This window comes from Aotus nancymaae, unplaced genomic scaffold (assembly GCF_030222135.1).
Source record: "Aotus nancymaae isolate 86718 unplaced genomic scaffold, 86718_ANA_hifiasm-v0.15.2.pri h1tg000115l, whole genome shotgun sequence".
NCBI classification, from domain to species: Eukaryota; Metazoa; Chordata; class Mammalia; order Primates; family Aotidae; genus Aotus; species Aotus nancymaae.
Window position 1 is genome coordinate 10,357,360 of NW_026988530.1, and position 16,501 is coordinate 10,373,860.

The window sequence follows — 16,501 nt, forward strand, 5'->3', positions numbered from 1 at the left end:
AATATTAAAGAATGAATTTTTGACTCATGCAACAACATGGAAGACTCTCAAAGTAATCATGCTGAATTTTAAAAGCTAGACAAATCAAGAGGATGCACTGCACTGAAATAATATATTCCATTTATATAAAGTTCTAGAAAATGAAAACAAATCTATATGACAGAGCATAGCAGTGGCAGCCTGGGACAGAAAGGGGGTGTGTCAGGAAAGGGCTGAAAAGAATTACAAAAAGAATGGAGGAAGGTTCTGGAGCTGTGGACTGTGTTCACGATATTGATTGTGAAGATGGTTTAACGGGGTTAAAACATATCAAATTGTACATGTTAAGTATGTAAACTTTATTGTATACCAATTATGTCTCTATAAAGCTGTTAAAAATAATTCAGGCAATTTTGATTCATATGGCCAGGGTCGGGGACAGGCACCTGAAGCTATACATTTGGACAAATTTTTCCTACTTTCTAAGGCTCAGTCTCCTTATATGAAATATGGTGAGGATAACAGCTTCCTTCTTAAAGCTGGTGATTGTGGAGATTACATGAGAAAATTGTGTAAAGAATGTTGTGCAGCACTGGTTCATAGCAACTGTCCAATAAATATCTGCTATTATAATAAAAAAAGAGAAAGTATCAGTGTTTCAGTCTTTAGCCAGCGATGTCTACTTTACCATTTCTTCCAAATTAAGTAACTTTGAGTTAACTTTAAAAGTATTTATGCAATTTGGGTAAAGCACTCTGCATGAATAAAAGCAAAACTTCCAAGATAAATGAATTTGCGTTATTTTTGTAGTATAATCCTGACTTGAAGTGTTATTTTCATTTTGCTGTATAAAATGAAGAAATGAGAAATAATAAAGATAATAGGTCACACTAATGCAGCAGCTACTAGCTGCAAGGCACTGCTTTAATTTTTCCCCACGTATTATTTTATTTAATCATAAAACAGAACGATGTAGGTAGTCTCATTCCCATTTCACAGATGAAGAAACTGAGGCACAGAGGGGTAGAGTAACTTGACTAAGGTCACACAGCTGAGAAACCGAATCATGACTGGAAACCCTGCAGGAGGTCTTCAGTATCTCTCTTTCCTTTTAACATTTGTGCACAGGAGAAGGTATAAACTCTACAAGGAAGTCAGAGGAGTTATGGGAATTCTAAGGAACACGGTGGTGTAAGTGCTTATTAACTCTCCGTGCACACTCCCTTCACTGTTATTTCTTGCTGTCTCTGTGCTCTAGTGACCAGAGCCTGTGTAGAAATCACAGATAGACCTGTGGAGCTCCTGACTTGGCTTATCTCTCTTTCTCAGGAAAGTTCTGCCTTCTTTCTTTGCATCACCTTGAAGGGATGTGTGTGTGCTTATGTTACTGAATAGGTGCCTAGTTAGCCCAGGCCCGAGACAGAATTATCTACATGGGGGATAGTTTTTGTTTGTTTGTTTGTTGTTTCTTTCTTGTATACGAGAATCCTTTTTTCTTCTTTCCAACTTTTATTTTATGTTTGGGGATGCATGTGCAGGTTTGTTCCATGGGTCAGTTACATACTGCAGGGCTTTGGCACATAGATTATTCTGTCACCCAGGTCATGAGATTGGGACCTGATAGGTGGTTTTTTGACCCTCAGGCTCCTCCTACTCTGTCTCCTCAAGTAGGCCTCGGGGTTTATGGTTCCCTTCTATGCGTTATTGAGGGCTAATCCGAAGGTCGGCCTCTGCACACTTGTGCCTTTCACTTCTAGATAGCTGCCAGTTTTAGCCGTGATTTCAACCATCTTTAACAACTCATATTCAAATATACACACACTTTTCACAGCACTTAGAGTAAATCGGTTTCACATCTTAAGCGTCCCTAGTTTATTACTTTCCCTGTCTTAGAGAACAAAGCGTTTTCCTTCCTCTTAGCCTGCTCAAGTCCTCTGCCTTCCCTCCATACACAGAGGGTGCATGACAACAGATCTGGCCGGGGATAACTAGCACCGCTCGTAGTTGCAATTCCGGGATGCTTCTCTCCTTGCAAAACCTCTACCTCTGTCTCCAGAGGGCTAAATGAATTATTGACTCATGCAACAACATGGAAATCTTCCTTCCTCCCATATTAAAGTAACACCAAAGTCAACAAAATCATTTGTTACGCATAATTAAAAAAAAAACCTCATACCTGACTCTAGGAGTGGGGTTTCCAGTGACTCTACACTCCAGATACACTCGGCTCCCTTCTGCTACTTCTTGGCTCCTCAGCTTTTGGATGAATCGAGGTGCAGATGGGAAGTGGAGCGGGCTGCGGGGCTGTGGGTGAGAGCTGCGGCTGGGCGGCACTGCCATGTCTTGGCTGGCCTGGTAGCAATGCCTGGCCCCGGGAGATCTGACCTCTCCTTCCATCTCCCCTTGCTCTTCCGTAGGGCTCTGGCTGGCTGAGGCACTCAGCAGGGCTGACGGCTGATTTTGGGGAGACAGGTACCCACTATCTGGTGACGAGGACTCCCCATTCGGGCTTCTGTTTCTTGGTTTCGCGGCTTCTCTGAATATGGTTGTCAGCTCCTCAATTAAATTAGCCGCCTTATCACACAGCTGGCTCTGGGGGCCAGCCTTTCCTTGAGTCACCGTTTTGGGCTTGACATTCGGGTTGGGAGTTTTTGCACCACGCTTTTCAGCCTTTCGGAGGCTCCGGATATAGCTGGGCCTGGTGAGCAGGGGAGACATGGCCGCTTTCCTCTTTGAAGCAGGCGAAGAGATTCTCTTAGTTTGTTCTTCTGCCAGAGGCTGGGCCGGTGTCGACCTGTTATCCTGAGGTCTTCCTGAGGTGTGTTCACCCAATCTGGTCTCCTTATGGGAAGGATTTTCACGGACGCTTGCGGGAGAGGTATTGAAAATCTGCGAGATCTCCTTTTCCGAGTCAAAGTCTTCTGTTTCGGAGTTGGCAATGGCTCTCCGGGCCAGGTCAAGACTCTTGTTTATCTCTTCCTGGCTGAGGAAAGCAGAAAGCCCTGGGAAGATGTCAGCATTCTTGCTTTCTTCCTGCACGTCTGAGAGCGAGTCGTAGAAGGACTCACGGGAGGATGTCCCTGACATATTTGAACGGTCTTCATGCACTCGGCGTCTGCTTTCGACAGAAAAGCCAGAGGCACCGGAACCTGTTTTCTTACGATCTGAAAGACAACATAGAATGTCATTAGTAGCAATGATTTTTTTTCCCCGATTTTATCATAAAACTTATCATGAATTGGGAGAAGCATTGAAGTGAATGAATATGAGTTTTCTTTACTCTTCATGTTGGAGGAAATATCAAGTATACTGCATTCATCATTTATGATTTTAATACATGCCCTGTGAGTGCTATCAAATATCTCACTAGGCAGTATTAAATCATTCGAAAAGATTAGTAGGATAGGGCATTCTGTAATTCTCCCAGCCAGCCCCCCTCCCACCTTATTAAAGCTCTCCTTAGATTAATGTGATGAGATCAATAGAATATTGATATTTTTAGTAAATCTGACTCTGATCATCTAACCCTAAACCACAAAATACATTTTAAGGATTCCAGTTTTCATTTATTTTTTGTTTTCAGTGAAATCTTGGAAACTTGGTAGTTTCCAGTCATGTTCGTTCATATTCATTCACCCAAGAGTTCAACAGATAGTAATCATCACTTACTATTAAATTTCAGGTGCTAGAGGTACAGCTGTGCTCTATGCCAGGGACTGGCAAACTTTTCTGTAAAGGGCCAGATGGTAGATACTCTTGACTTTGTGGGCTGTCCAGCCTCTGTTTTAATTTCTCAACTCTGCATGGTAGCATAAAACCAGCCATAGGTGATACGTAAATGAATGAGCACGACTGTGTGCCAATAAACTTTATTTATGGACACTCATATTTGAATTTTATATCATTTTAATGTGTCAAAACTATTATTATTTTGATATTTGATTTTTAAACAACAGTTTAAAAATGGAAAAACATTTTTAGTTTGCAGGCCATACAAAAAAAAAAGTGTTGGGGTGGATTTGGCCCAGGGGCTGAAGTTTGCTGTCTTAATCCAGACTTACCACACAGTCATCATGTTTAAGGAGTTAAAAGTCATGGGAGGTGGGAAAGTGGAGGAGATGGAGAAGGTATTAAACAAAGAATATACTAATAATATAAAAGTGTGATAAGGCTTCAAAGGAAAGTGAAAAAAACCTGGGGGCTATGAGAACCTCTTCTAATCTTGAAGGACATGTGAGAGTACTAGAGGCCTTGCATAGAACACTGACATGGGAATATCACTGAATTACAGAAGAGATGTTCCATTATCTGTAAGCTACTACAGCAATTTAAATTCCACTGACATTTTGAACTAAATATTGCGAGGCAATGACTCCTTGTTACTCTAAGTGTGTCATTCTTTTGCTGTATATTGTTCATAGAATACTGAGAGGGAAGATCTAGAAAACCAGCAGTGATCTCTGCCACAAGACTGAGTCTAGGAGTGAATCATGGAAGCTTCCTGGGTGTGGTGAACCTCAACTTTCTACCTTGTATCAGTCAGGGGTATCCTTTTTGGGGCATTCCCCAGAGATGGTTGTCTCCAGAGGACTAAATTGAGCTGCTTGTGTAGATATAGCTTCCCAGCAGAAAACAAGGTCAGGAGATCGAGACCATCCTGACTAACACAGTGAAACCCTGTCTCTACTGAAAATACAAAACAGTAGCTGAACGTGGTGGCACGTGCCTGTAGTCCCAGCTACTAGGGAGGCTGAGGCAGGAGAATCGCTTAAACCCGGGAGGCAGAGGTTGCAATGAGCCGAGATCATGGCTCTGCACTCCAGCCTGGGTGACAGAACGAGACTCAGTCTCAAAAAAAAAAAAAACCAAAAACAAACAAAAAAGAACAAAACAAAACCCCAAAGCATTATGCAAGAGTCTAGGGGGTTGTAGAACTCCACCTCAAGAACCTACCACTTCATTGGCTACAGTGAGTCATAGACCGATTAAACAGAAGATATTTAATCAGAGATCCTCAAACTCAATATCAACATACCCCATCTTCTTAAATTGAATGCTGTACTTTTGTCTTAGATATCTTCTTAGAAAGATACTTTTTTGTGCCTGAATTATCAGATTCTCCACAAGTTAGTCCTACTCTATCTACTAAACCGTATTTCATACTCTTCAAATCAATCCTTAATCCTTCAGAGGGTCTCATCATTCTCCCTGACTTTGTCAACCCAAATATCACTCTAATTCCTTTGTCCTGTCTGTAATGCAGAATAGAAACATCTTGGATGGTTTCCAGTTATTTAGATATGGCTCGTATAAGGAAAACAATTATATTCAGTATATTTTTAATACTTGGAATATATTTTCTTCATGAGAAACAGGCAGTTAAAATACGATTTTGAAAAGGCAAAGGTATAGTAAATATATAAGAATAAAATAACATGTATTTGAGCTTTTATTTAACAAATTAATTGAGAAAACCAGTAATATATTACAACCATTTCAAAGGAGATGCTGAAGACCAGACACATATGTGGGCTATCAGGAATGGTAAAATGAAGTTGGTAATAGATTTAAAACCAGTTAATACCTATGGAGCATAAAATATAATGTTTGGAATCATTTATAAGAGTGGAAATCTATAGAATTTCTACTAGAAAAAAATCAGTTTTATATCTTTGCACCAGTATAATTTGCATTGTTTTTAGATTTCTTCAACTTACAGAGTTGTAAAGACAATAAAAGGCATCTACCCCCGTGGAATTAGAGGACCCTGAAAGGCGCACCAGAGCCCATCCAGCACTCCACTGCAAGGACACCCAGTACCGTTTTGTCTACTTCAAAACGTTTTATAGTTTGTCCCACCAAGGCAGCTTGGCTTCTCTCAGTACTGAGCTCTGAAATACCTTTGCCTCCTCAGTCAGTACATGTGGTAGATAACTTTAGGGGAAGGCAGGATCAGGATCAGCTCTTACAAGGCGTGGGAAGATGAGCCATCAGGTAGCATGGATCCCGAAGAGATGAAAGAAAGCTACCATGGTTATTTTTTATTTATGTTTTTAATTTTGGCCTCAGAGAAATTCAGTTTTTGTGTGAAAATCGGTGCTAAAGGAGACTGAAAAACATTTTGTGTCAACCAGACCTGGGGTAGGCTAAACTGAAAATCCAAGGAGATAATTGCAACAAAACCTTTTATTCTTGATGTGACTGAATTTTGAAGCCTAAGCTGGGATGGATGTACTACATAGACCAGAATTACCCACTCAAAATGTATTTATGGACTATCTACCACATGCCCGGGGGTGTGCTAGGGCAGGGATATTACCTTGAAAAAGAGAAAGTTTTTGCCCTTATGGAACTTAATACGAATTACAAATAAATAATAAGCATATGTAATTTAATATGTCTTTTTAAAATTGTATTTTATTTTTAAAATTGAGAAATAATAATTGTGCATATTCATGGGGTACCTAGTGATGTTTCAATACATATAAGGTATAGTGATCAGATCAGGGCAACTAGCATATCTGTCTTTAACATTTAGGATTTCATTGTGTTGGGAACATTCCACATCCTCCTTCTAGCTATTTGAAGCCATATAGTATGTTATTGTTAGCTATAGACATCCTGCAGTGGTATAGAAAAACGAAGTACTGTGATAGCACCTAGAAGCAACAGCACAGTCAGGATTAGGAAACGTTTATGAAAGACAGAAAGCTGAAAGAATGATGTGTGAGGGATGGGGAAGTGGGGAGGTGAAGAGCATACTGGCAGAAACGTATTCTAAGACTTGGATCCGGCAGGGCATGATGGCTCACGCCTGTAATCCCAGCACTTAGGGAGGCCGAGGTGGGCAGATCACGAGGTCAAGAGATCGAGACCATCCTGGCCAACATGGTGAAACTCCATCTCTACTAAAAACACAAAACTTAGCTGAGCATGCTGGTGCATGTCTGTAGTGTCAGCTACTTGGGAGGCCGAGACAGGAGAATCACTTGAACCTGGGAAGCGGAGGTTTCAGTAAACTGAGATCACATCATTGCACTCCAGCCTGGGGAACAGAGTGAGACTTGGTCTCAAAAAGAAGAAGAAGAAAAAAGACTTGGATCCCAGAGAGCGCATGGCAGACTCAGGTAACTCCACTAAGCATTTCAGCTAAACAGAAATCTATGTGGAGTTGGGAAAATAACCAGAGATAAGGCTAGAAAGCAGGAGTCAGGTCAGAGAGGGCCTGGAGCCACACAAGGAGCTTGCATTTTACGTTATGGCTGGTCAGTAGGCAAGGAAGAGTGTGAGTCTCTGAGAAACATCACCAGACTTACATTGTTGAAAGATAAGTGACTGCAGCCTGGATTGGGGACAGAGGTGGGGGAAGGGGAAGATAGGACTTACAGCAGGGTGGTCCACAAGAAGGCTCGTGCAGTAATCCAGGGGATGTGCACAGTTACCATGCTTTCGTGTTTGGTTGCCATCATCTGGACTTCTTCATTTTGGAGAATTCCTCACATTCTGAGCCTCAGTGAGAAACTGAGCTCACTTGTCATGGGATGTGAAATCTCCAAGTATTTTCTTTCCCAGCCCCTTAGAGACTGGGCACAAGTCCTGGTACTTGGCCTAGACAGCTATTAGATGTGGCCATCTTGGACTCTGAAGTGAGAGCTGGTGATTCAGGGAAGCAGTGGGTCCGGGGGCCGTGAGATAGATGCCAGAAAGGAAAGAACTTGGTAACTGATTAAAGGCAGAGGCAATGCCGAGGCAGGATTACAGGTTTGTTGCCTAACAGCCAGATGGGTGGTGCCATTAACTTACATGCTACAAGTGGAGGAACAAGTTTTTTTTTTGTTGTTGTTTGTTTTTGTTTTGTTTTGTTTTAAAGCTTGATTTTGATTTGAGCCTTTTGCAGTTGCGGGACCTTTGGTAACTCTGGTGTTGATGTCTAGGAGATTTGAGATGCTGGTCTAGAGCCCAGGAGGAGGGAGAGCAGAACTGGATTGGGGATTATTAGCCTATGGGTGGGACTTTAAGACATGGGGATGCATAAGGTCATCGAGGAAAAAAGAAGGAGGAGAGAAAATCCTTCAGAGAGTCAAAGGGAAGCCAGGAGAGCTCAATATCATGGAAGCTGGGAAAGAAAATATTTCAGGAAGCAGTATCTGACCTTTGGATTTTAGCAAGTTGGGAATATTTAGCATCATCAGAAACAGCAATTTCAGTGTATGCAACAGAAATATAACCCAGATTGCTACATGGAAGAAAAGGAAAGAAGGAAAGAAAGAAAATATTACAGGTGAGGTGGATTGTTTTGAAGAAATAATAGACAGAAAGAGAGACAGAAGCTAGTAGTTGAACAAAAGTATAGATTCTAGTGAGGTTTGTTGCATTTTTAGGATAGAGGACCGTAACATGTTTTATACAAATGGAATTAGGCAGTAAGAAGGGAGAAGCTGAAAATAAATGTAAGAAAGTGAGGATGATTTATAGGTCAGCTCTCAAAATATGTAAGAAGAAATGAGTTACTATAGCACGAATGTAATATGAGGTGTTCAGCTTCAGGTAGGAAGAGGCAGTGTTTTCATTGTTAAAGGAGAGAAGTAACAGGGTGTGTGTGTGTGTGTGTGTGTGTGTGTGTGTGTGTGAGACGAGGCTGAGAGAGAGAGGTAAAGAGAGAGAAAGAATGAGATTCTCTGCAAAAATTTATAATAGGAAGAAAGGAGAGTTCCCACACTGAGACTTGTGTGCATTGGAAGTTTATGAGGACAGGAGACGATTTGAAATAGCTGTTGTAGAAAAAGGGAGAAAGAAGTTTCCTAAGAAGGATTTATGGGCAGAAGTGAGGGCCTGGCTGAAGTTAAATGTGATGTATTTATAGTGTCATTAATCCATGTAATTCCACCAGAGCTCAGCCTTCCAGGTGAAGGTGCAGAGACAGATGATCCCAATTTGATAGGCAGGTAAAATGGGAGGGAAGTGGGCAAGGTCATTGAAAATATGGGCAAGGAAAAGTGGGCTTTGACATGTATGCTGGATTGGAATTCACGGGCAGCAGTTTGAATATAGAGATTGTCTTCGTTTTCTTGGACCAATGTCAGAGTTGAGTAGTTGGAACAGAGACTGTATGGTACCCAAAGCCTGAAATATTTACCTGGACTTTTACAGAAGAAATTGCCAACCTCTTCTATAGAACATTAGCTGCCTGATGAATTCATACAACATACATAAAGGCTAATAATGATGACAGTGTTTGATAATGTCAAACACTGTCATTGTGGGCATTGTGCTGAGAGCCATCATGTAGATTATTTCATTTAAAATCCTCACAGCAGCCTCTGGTTTAGAAAGAAGGAAATAGAGGCAGAAAATCTGAGTAAGAGAACCAAGGCTTAAGCCCAAGCAATTACTCCAGAGCTCATGATCTATGCACTTTACCACCTTACCATTGTAACTTTCATAATTGAGATTCCTAAGCAATATATCAGACTAATAAAACTGTGGATCAGAAATCAGAGTTCTGCTATGAATTCTATTGTATTTTAGTTCCAAATGAACATAATATGATACAGTTTAAAACGTCACAAGAAGCATTATATGAGAAAGCTTAAAACAAACTTCCGAATGATGAAAACATTTTCGCTTCTTAAAGTAGGGAGTGTTTGCTGGAGACAGATCATCTCACCTGCTTATTAACTTATATTTTGGTTTTTAAGAGGCCCCATCTGACAGGATCCAGTGGTCAGGATTAGGTGTAGCTTTAAAACCGCTTGCACATTGAGAAAGAAAGTAATATTTCTATGACATATCTGGTTCAGGCTTAATTTGCAGCCCAGTTATTGCCACGGGAACATGCATGTGGTCTAGGGAAAATGCTCATTCAAGGAGGATGAACAAGGGTCGTTTCCAAATGGGCCAAGTTCACTGGAAAATTGTGCTTCAGAGATTTCCGTGTCAGTCAGCACTCCAAAATGAAAGGTCACAATCAAAGGAAGGAAACACAACTGCAAACATCTCCAGCATTTGCGTGAGATTTCATGTTTTCTGTTAAACAATACTCTTGGTAACTCTATGCTGGTGTGATAGACACAGAAGATGAAACAGACTAAGGAAACCCACTAATATCGCTGTTAGGGAGTGAAGAGGAAATGAGGTAAACACCAGAGTCATTCAAGTGTTTCTACTTTAGTGAGTAACACCGAATGATTTTGAAATTGTGGGGAATAAAGGATTCTTCTACATCTTTAAATTGTCCTGTCCCCTGCCTCCACCCTTTTCTCAGGAGGAATTTGAATCTCCTAGAAATTCTTCTGTCTTCTTCTTTTTCTCATCCTTGTCTTATCTATAACCTCTGTCATTAGCTGCTTAGCTTAATTGTCATTTCCCCTAAAATGCTCATTAGCCACAACTATTCTTTTTCTCTCTTTTGAGACAGAGTCTTGCTGTGTCACCTAGGCTGGAGTGCAGTGGTGTGATCTTGGCTCACTGCAACCTCCGCCTCCCGGGTTCAAGGGATTCTTCTGCCTCAGTCTCCTGAGTAGCTGGGATTACAGGTGTCCACCACCATGCCCAGCTAATTTTTGTATTTTTAGTAAAGATGGGGTTTCACCATTTGGCCAGGCTGGTCTCGAACTCCTGACCTTAGGTGATTCACTCGCCTTGGCCTCCCAAAGTGCTGGGATTACAGGTGTTAGCCACCGCACATGGCAGGCCACAGGTGTTCTTTAACTTGCTTGAAGTTGTGTAGCTCTATGTTCTTCCCTGTGGGATAAATGACTCTTCCTTGGCCTTGCCCATCTTAGAGTCACGCGTCCTTTCTTCTACTTCCCTTTCCCGGAATAGTAAGTTGAACATGAAATCAATGGAACAACTGCTTAGTTGTGCAAGAGAAGCTTCAAGGAGGACGGAGATGAGCCAGGCACAGTTATTCTCCTTAAATGATCTTACAATCCAGTAGAAGCGATTAGACAAGAGTAAAAAATAACTTAATTACAAGGAGGAACATGATAATTGCTATTAAAATAGTTTCAACAACTTGCAGTAAGGGATAAAAATGGTAAGAGAGATCATAGTTACCAATTTAGCCACGTCACTCTTTTGGTTTTTATTTTTTTCCTGTGATGCTCCCTGGCTGAGAAAAGCTCCAAAGCACGATGCACAAGTTAAACGTGCCCGTGGACAGTCTGAGCTGATGGAAGTGCTCCAGCCTCACCCTCCGTCAGCACTAACACACATGCACTCAGGACTCCCTGGCCCACTCGCCATTCCTCGAACAATTCAGGTTCTTTCTGGTTTTCACACCTTTGCACTTGCTGCTCCTTTTGCTTAAAATGTGCTTCCTTTTTCTGTTTGTCAAACTCCAGTTCATCTTTGAAAACTTTCTTAAATTGTACCTCTTTTTAGTGCTTTCTAATGATTCCCCAAACAATATAATTTGCTTCTTCTTCCAAGCCCGTCATATTGCATTGCATTTCTCATAGCATTCCTCATATTAAATTACAAGTATTTATTTAGAGAATGCTTTCCTCATTCAACTGTGAGCCCCATGGAAGCAGGAGCTGTGGCTGGCGTCTATGTATGGTGAATGCTTAGCACACTGTCTAGGTTATGGCAGATGATGGAGAACAGCTAAGAAATACTTTGTGTTTGAAATGCGGTTTGAGTTCTGGATAGGATTTGACAGACACATGAACAAAGGCATGAGGCAGGAAAACTTCTGATGGCTGACCCGCTTTCAGCCTCCCAAAACCTGCTCTAGCAGTTCTCTGGGCCGTGCTCTTCAGCTAAACGTTATTTTGCTCTTTTGAGTGGGGGTCTTATTCTGTTGCCCTGGCTGGACTGCAATGACATGATCATTGCTCACTGCAAACTTGAATTCCTGGGCTCAAAGGATCCTCCTGCCTTATCCTTCTGGGTATCTCAGACTACAGGTGTGCATCATCAGGCCTGGCTAATTTTTAAAATATGCTTTTGTAGAAACGAGGTCTCCCTTTGCTGCCCAGGCTGGTCTCAAACTCTTGTGCTCAAGGGATCCTCCTGCCTTGGCCTCCCAAAGTTCTGGGATTACAGATGTGAACCACTGAGTGCAGCCAAACGTTATTCTGCTCTTAACCTAGGTTTTTCATTGGCTTTATCAACTGTTACTTGTGCCCCAGGCTCTGTTTTCTGGCAAGAACTTGATAGAGTAATCAGTGCTAAATGTTAGTGTATATGTATAACACAAAACTGTTCATGTATACATATAAAATATGCTTTACCTGCTCATTTCACTAATGCAAAAACAGCCATAGGTCAGACATTGTGTTAAAAAAAAAGTATCTATAAAGACACGGATGTTAGTATTTCTCATTACCCTCAAAGAAAGTTTCTCATGAAAAACTTTGGAAGCGGGAAAACATTTTTTAATTTTCTGGCAATTTTATTAGACAAAGAATTCTGTAACCTTTGATGATTCTCCGTTTCGTATGGATAGTAGCAAGCTCAGGATTAAATTTTTAGTCATAGAAAATACAGATGTTTTTAGCTTAAAAAATTTTTTTTTTTTGCTTAGTTTTCTCATTGTTTTATTCAATCAGCATTTATTTATTGAGTGCATACTATATGCTAGGTACTTCTTTTATAGGTCGGGAACATAGCTGGGAAGAAGATAGATTCTCTGCCTTAGGGAGTTAAAATTCTAATAAGAGAAAGGAGAGAGGTAGTAAATTGAGAAAACATTTCAAGTTTGAAATTTACTTGGTTTGATCTTCTATATTTTCTTAACTGATTTTGGGCAATTCTACTATGCTTTTATTGCATACATCCTCAAACTAGCTTTGAAAGTTGTTAGTGTGCCAAAAACATAAGATAAAATAAAATGCACATTTGCATGTTAATGTTCACATCTACAGACCATCACTGTTTTGGGAGGTCCACCCTTGGCGGGGAGGGTGGTGAAACTCACAAGAGGAGGACATTTCAGTTCCTTCAGATTATACCATGGGGACAGCTGCTGTGTTACCTCATGGCGCTCAGAAGGCAAGTTCTCCAAGGTGAATTTTGATATTTATGCGTAATGCCAAACTCTTCATCTTAAGCAAACATTTGGTAAAGCAAAGGTTTGGGAGCATTGGCAAATACTGTGAGTCATTACAGAATCCTATCCACCCTGAATTGTCAATAGGCCGCTTATATCCTTATAAAGATCTTGGCTTATTCTAAGCAAATATTGCTTTCAAATGTAAACATCCATGGTGACCTATTTTGTTAACTCCCCGGATGATGTATCTCAGTCTTCCTCTTCTTTTTTTTTTTTTTTTTTCTTTTTGGCCATAGGGTCTCATTCTGTTGCCCAGGCTGTAGTAGTGCCGTGGTGAGATCATAGCTCACTGCCACACTGATTTTTTGCTTTAGCTGTAGTCCCAGCTACTTGGGAAGCTAAAGCAAAAAATTAGGATGCCACCAAGTGCTGCTAATTCTTTTTTATTTTCTGTAGAGACAGGGTCTCCCTTCATTTCCCAGGCTGCTCTTGAACTCCTGGCCTCAAGCAATCCTCCTGCCTCAGTCTCCCGAGTTGCTGGAATTACAGACACAAGCCACCAGGCCTGACTATTTCATTCCTTTTTAAGGAATTTTATGCCACTTAATTTATACGTTGTTTCTAATTGTAATTTTATGGTTTACAATTTCTCCCTAACTTAGTATCATCCGAATTCTGTTAGATTCATGTTATACTATAAAATATAGAACATATAAATAAGTTTTCACTGGTATGTATATTACACACTTGACATAAGTAATTTTACAAATCTGATCTTGGCATGACTATCCTAATATTTTGGAAAACATTTATTTTTTAGTTCCTGAATATGTACTATAGGTATAAATGTATATGGTTCACATTCACACATGAATATACAAAAGACTGAAAAGACAGACAAATTTAAAAATTATGATGACCATTTGCTTTTCAAGTTGCTGACTTTTGGGGATAGATTACCTCAAAGCCAGCTCTATGATATTTGGGAGAATCCCCCATGTTGTCAGTTAAGAAATATTTATAGGGGCCTGGGGATGGTGGCTTATTCCCATACTCCCAGCACTTTTGGAGGCTGAGGCAGGAAGATTGCTTGAGCCCAGGAGTTACAAACAAACAAAAAACTTAGCTGAGCCTGGTGGTATGTGCCTGTAGCCCCAGCTACTCCGCTACTCCAGAGGCTGAGGTGGGAGGATTGTGAGTTCTATGATCATGTCACTGCATTCAAACTTGGGCAACAGAGTGAGACTCTGACTCAAGAAACAAACAAGACTTGTGGGACACCCCCTGGTGTGATCCCCATGAATCAAAGCACTATTGACTGTTGAAATGCAAAAAGATATCTGACTTGGAGGAACTTGGGAAGACAAGGAATATACATGGGAAAGAGCAGAGTCTAGTAGGAAGAATTCAATGACAAACAGTACAGGTTGTTCCTACCTAACAGCTTGGGGGATACCTGCTTTCAAAAGTGAACAGTTTGATCCTCAGAGCAATCCATGGAATAGATGTTATTTTTCTGTTTATTGTTTGTATTACTCACAATGGCAGCAGTAAAAGGTTCACTTATTTGGCCCAACCTGAGGCACCAGAAAGTGGCAGACTCAGGGTGGAAGTCTGCATTTAACTGCAGAGTTTTCTTTTCTTGTTGGGGATGTTATAGGAAATTAAGAATACAGATAAGGGGAACACTCTTGAAGTCTGTTCATGAAATACTTTTAGAGTCAATGAAGAACTGCTACAATTTTGAAAGAAAAAGTTTGATGCTAGAAAAAGGCTGACAGGTAGTAAGAGTCACTTAATACCATGTACCACATTCAGCAGATTCTTTGGCGAGTCCAGATGAAATAGCAAAATTCCCACGGTCATTTAAACATGTATATACAGGTAGGAATAAATATACGAAAATAGTTGGAATAACATACACCAAACAATCAACGCTGACTCCCTCTGTGGTGGGATTTAGGCAGGGGTGAGAGATGGAAGGTGGGACATTCAGGGGACTCCTTTGTTGCTTGTGTTGTAATTCTTGAAAAAAAGTTAAAATTATAAGTGATTTTTAATTTTAGATTTAGCAGTTTTGTTTTCATACTTAAACGATTACTAAAAAAGTAATACAAACTATTGAAGTGAAGATTTGATATTAAAATATCTTTTAATAAAAACTAAACTATGAAAACCAAAGTTAGAAAAGCTTTAACACTTAATTTTTATGCTTGAGAATCACCAGCAACCCCTAGACTAAATCTGTTCCCTCCTTCCCTCCCTCCCTCTCTCCCTTCCTCCCTTCCTTCCTTTCTTCCTTTTTCTCTCCCTCCCTCCCTCCTTCCCTCCCTTCTCCTTTCCTTCTTCCCTCTCTCCCTTTCTTTCTTCTTCTTCTCCTTCTTTTTTTTTTTCCACAAAGGGTCCTTTAGGCCAAAAGTCAAATACGAAAAATTTACAAAATTTTATGCTTGATGCAGAAAATGCACTGTAATTTTATGCTTTATTTCTTAATAAATACACATGGATTGTTTTCCTTTCTGATTATTTAATTGTCATTATAAGAAGATATATTTATCCTACAGTTTTAAATATCTCTTTAAACAGCATATTTAATCTCAATTTCAAGGACGTAATCTAATAGTTCATTTAATGCCGTAAAATCCAAATAAGATACTTTACAGAGTTTTTGAAGTTATCCCATGTTTTCTTCATCTTATCAACTTTATTCACCATACTGAGTCCACTGCAAATATTTAGATTTTGCTTCTGAATTATCCACTTCCGCTACCATTATCTAACTCATTGCTTTATTCTTCTCACTTAAATTCAAAACCTATTTTTACTAAATTTGCCTCTATACTCTCTAATATGATGATTTAACAGTTAGAAATTTTAGTCAAAGATGCTTCATTTAGTCTTTGTTTTCTTTGCTGGAATTTCACCAGGACACAGTCATTAACTCTAGATGGCCTGAATTTGGAACTGGAGCTCAATAATTGCAATATAGCCTCACACATATTGTTTAAGAAGTGGAGGAGCTCTTGTCTTGGCCTTGCAGATTTCACTTGGTATCTCTTAAAGAACTTGTCAGATTTATTTTTAAACCTGAACAATGATTCCACTCTACATTTTTTTAAAATAAGATAAGGAAGTCAAAGTGATTGTACTTGTCCCATACAATCCAGATCCTCATTCTATTGTAAATTATGCTATAAAGCCAGTTTTAATATTCAGCTCTAACAACAACACAGAGAATCTCAGAGGAAGAACTGACACAGAGGTCCTGCTATACAGACCCTCATCTATACCAGGCCCTAGGATGCCGGAGGCCTCATTTGTTTTCTAGGAATGTGTAATCATGTATTTACAGGGCAGTTAGTGGCCAGGTAAACCTCATTGACCTTTTCTACTGTTAGCAATAATTTGTCACAAAGACTTTGGTTTTTAAAATCTGAATAATTGAGGTGAGTATTTAAGTTCTTTCTGTGAGAAAAAAGATTGGAAGGCATGTTTATCATGCAATGAGGATTTAATTTCTGT

At 40.1% G+C, this 16,501-nt stretch overlaps 1 protein-coding gene across 4 annotated transcripts in view; it reads right to left on the reverse strand.

Moving 5' to 3' along the window:
- Window positions 1–16,501, reverse strand: part of PALLD (palladin, cytoskeletal associated protein) — a 463,427-nt gene that overhangs the window by 434,513 nt on the left and 12,413 nt on the right. For all 4 annotated transcript variants that reach the window (XM_064371018.1, XM_064371019.1, XM_064371017.1 and 1 more), the window contains one exon: window positions 2,156–3,143. In XM_064371018.1, the coding sequence (XP_064227088.1) occupies window positions 2,156–3,066 (911 nt within the window). In that variant the 5' untranslated portion in view covers window positions 3,067–3,143. The remainder of the gene's footprint in view (window positions 1–2,155; window positions 3,144–16,501) is intronic.